This window comes from Penaeus monodon, chromosome 30, assembly GCF_015228065.2.
Source record: "Penaeus monodon isolate SGIC_2016 chromosome 30, NSTDA_Pmon_1, whole genome shotgun sequence".
In the NCBI taxonomy this organism is placed as follows: domain Eukaryota; kingdom Metazoa; phylum Arthropoda; class Malacostraca; order Decapoda; family Penaeidae; genus Penaeus; species Penaeus monodon.
Window position 1 is genome coordinate 23,743,840 of NC_051415.1, and position 2,921 is coordinate 23,746,760.

Consider the following 2,921-nt stretch of genomic DNA (forward strand, 5'->3'; position numbering starts at 1 on the left):
ACTCCAACGTGTCCCTTTGCCTTTGTAAAACAGATGTATGGGAATAATATTAAATTCAAAAAAGCATGATTTATATTATTTATGATGTTATGTTATTATTTACGCATGAATATTCCTCTGCAAGTTTTAATCTCCCTATTTTCTCTATTATTTGCAGTTGAAGTAATGGACAAATTCAAGTACCTCCGCGGCCAATATCAGAAATGTTTACGGAAAATCAGGAATGCTCCAAGTGGTTCCGCGGCAACAACTCCTATTAAGTGGGAGCATTATAAGACATGCTCATTCATGCAATCTGCATATGATTTGGGCCCTACAGAATCCAGTTTCATACACCCTGATGACTTGGTAAGCTTGGCTAAATGTGTTTATAACTACAATTATATTCTAAGAAATACAACACTTATTGAAACATAACAGTATGGCTAAGAAATTATGTTTAAATATTACAAAATTTTATTCAAGGTTCATTAACTAAAATCATTCTGAGTTTTAAATACAAAAAATAAAAGTGTTTTGCTTAACTTTCAGGAACCACAACAGAAGCAAGAGGTGTTGTATGAGAGACCTATTGAGGATCTTGAGGATTATGATATATCGGTTTCACCTGATCAGCCCAATACCAGTTATACAAAAAACTCACAAGTGGTAAAAAAGAAGAGGAAAATGAACAAGAGTGATGCAGTGGAAGAAGGAATGTTGAAGACCATTGACAACTTGCAGGCAGTTTGTGCAGAGCAGGCCAGGAAAAATACACGCCATGACATGGTTACTGAGTCTGTGATGGCTGCCATGAAGTTTTTCAGCAGTTATGAAGAGGTTAAAATGAACTTTACAGTACAAGTGATGGAGCTTATTGCAGCAAAAACCAGAGAGTGTCAAGCCATAGAAAAGAAAAGGCAAGGCAATAATTAAGATCACTGAAATATCATGAAGTGCAATAAATGTTTTCAAACTGTGATTTATGCCAATGATTTAATTTGTATATAGTCATATTAAGTCCTCTTTCATTTTATGCTGGTCATGTTCTAGTTTTCTACTTTTATTTTTGTTATATTTATTTTCATTTAGTATTAGTTAAGATTTAGTTTAAGATCTATAGTATTTCTAATATATTTAAAAAATGGAGAAATAAATTTAAAATGTAAGATGTTCTTTTCATATCCTTTTAATTGTTTGGATGATTATTATTTTGTTTTATTATACATAACTTGATACATGTTATAAAGACAATTCAGTAATGAAAAAAACTAATGAATAATTAAGGTTGGAATTTCATTTCTAATAAGTGTTTTTTCCTTCACATACATTTTTAAATCAATATTAGAAAATGTGTTTACATGATCATAGTTATCAGAAAGACTTTTATTTATCATTTGAGATTAGGGTGTAATAGAAAACAAACAAACATATAACATATATATTGCAATATATTATAAGAAAAGAAATGTACAACAAATATGAAAATACTATACTATTTACGTAAAAACTAGATGAAACATGAAACTTATTCTACTGTACATTAAAAGAAACTCAATATGTGATTTTATTACTTGATAATGATAATCATCAAATCATCAGTGCCAACTTGTTTAATTCAAGAGTGCTGCATCTTCTTGCCATCTCACACGACCTCTACCATTGAAGTGGTCCTTAAAAATATCTCTTGTTGCCAAGGCATTCTTAGCAGGTCTTCTTCCAACATTATCCAGGCTTTGAAGTCCATGGTTTTCTAAACCATTACCAATATTTTCATTTTCCAGCTGCCTTGAATTATTTCTCAAGAAATTATGGAGAACAACTGTTGCAAATATGATTTTCCTAGTGTTTGCCGGACTTGAGTGAATAGGTTTTTCAAACACTCTAAATTTGGCAACAAGGATACCAAAGGCATTTCAGAAATACGACGAGCTCTTGATAGTCTGTAATTGTATATCCTTTGTTTGACACTTAAGTTCTGGCCAGGATAAGGTTTCATCAGATAATCTTTGAGGGGGAATGCATCATCTCCAACAATTACGTATGGAACTTTCTGATCTGAAAATGGCAAAGTATCAGGTGGTGGAACTTGTAGCTTTTCTTTTTCTAGGTATTCTCTTAATTTACAACGGTCCCAAACACCTGCATCACTTGAGCGTCCCTGAGCTCCTACGTCAACATACATGAATTTATAATGTGCATCAACAAGAGCTAACATGATCATACTATGGCGACTCTTGTAATCATAATACTCTGATCCTGTATTTTCTGGTTTCCTCATAAAAAAGCGTTTTCCATCCATAGCTCCAATACACATTGGAAAATTCCAGCTGTTATAAAAGTCGCTTGCCACTTGCTTCCATTCCTCTGATGTTGATGGAAGTTTCAGATACATATCCTTTAAGACGGAATATATTGCACTGCAAACTTCTGGTATTATGTAGGTGATCAAACTATGGCTTATCCTATATTGGAATCCTAGAGAGCGACGAGTTTCACCTGTATTAAAGAAATTGTATACTTAATTAATATGTTCAGTACTTGAACAAGGATATAGCATTTTCTTTCATGGCAACTTCTTTAGCCCAGTATCATACCTATATGGTAAAATTATATATTTATTATTAATTATGTCAATATTGTTTATATATCCTATTGTGTTTACAATTCAAGTAAAAACAGGTGATATTTTTTTTAAAGTGTAAGATGTTGATGGTGTAATATTGTTGTTTTGAGCCAATAGGTAGCATAGTCTGCATTTTCTGCAGAATACTATAAATCAATTACGCACTGTCTACTGATACGGCAGCCGTAATCCGTCCCGAGCACTCTAGCGTTACGTAAGCGACTTTGGACATGCGCATTAATTCTGCACTTCCGGATACGGCAATTCAAATAATTTCAACATTCGACTCGCACTGAGCCGCCAACACTCAAATTAT

General features: G+C 32.9%; 2 protein-coding genes across 2 annotated transcripts in view; one reads left to right on the top strand and one right to left on the bottom strand.

The window, feature by feature from the left end:
- Positions 1-68: 68 nt before the first annotated feature.
- LOC119592310 lies at positions 69-1,001 on the top strand. Its single transcript, XM_037941136.1, has 2 exons — positions 69-348; positions 532-1,001. The coding sequence occupies exons 1-2, from the start codon at positions 82-84 to the stop codon at positions 913-915; spliced, it is 651 nt and encodes a 216-aa protein (XP_037797064.1). The 5' UTR covers positions 69-81; the 3' UTR covers positions 916-1,001.
- Positions 1,002-1,521: 520 nt separating this feature from the next.
- LOC119592311 (protein ALP1-like) overlaps positions 1,522-2,921 on the bottom strand; it is a 2,081-nt gene continuing 681 nt past the window's right edge. The window contains exon 2 of the mRNA XM_037941137.1: positions 1,522-2,478. Coding sequence (XP_037797065.1) covers positions 1,781-2,374 — 594 coding nt within the window. The 5' untranslated portion in view covers positions 2,375-2,478 and the 3' untranslated portion in view covers positions 1,522-1,780. The remainder of the gene's footprint in view (positions 2,479-2,921) is intronic.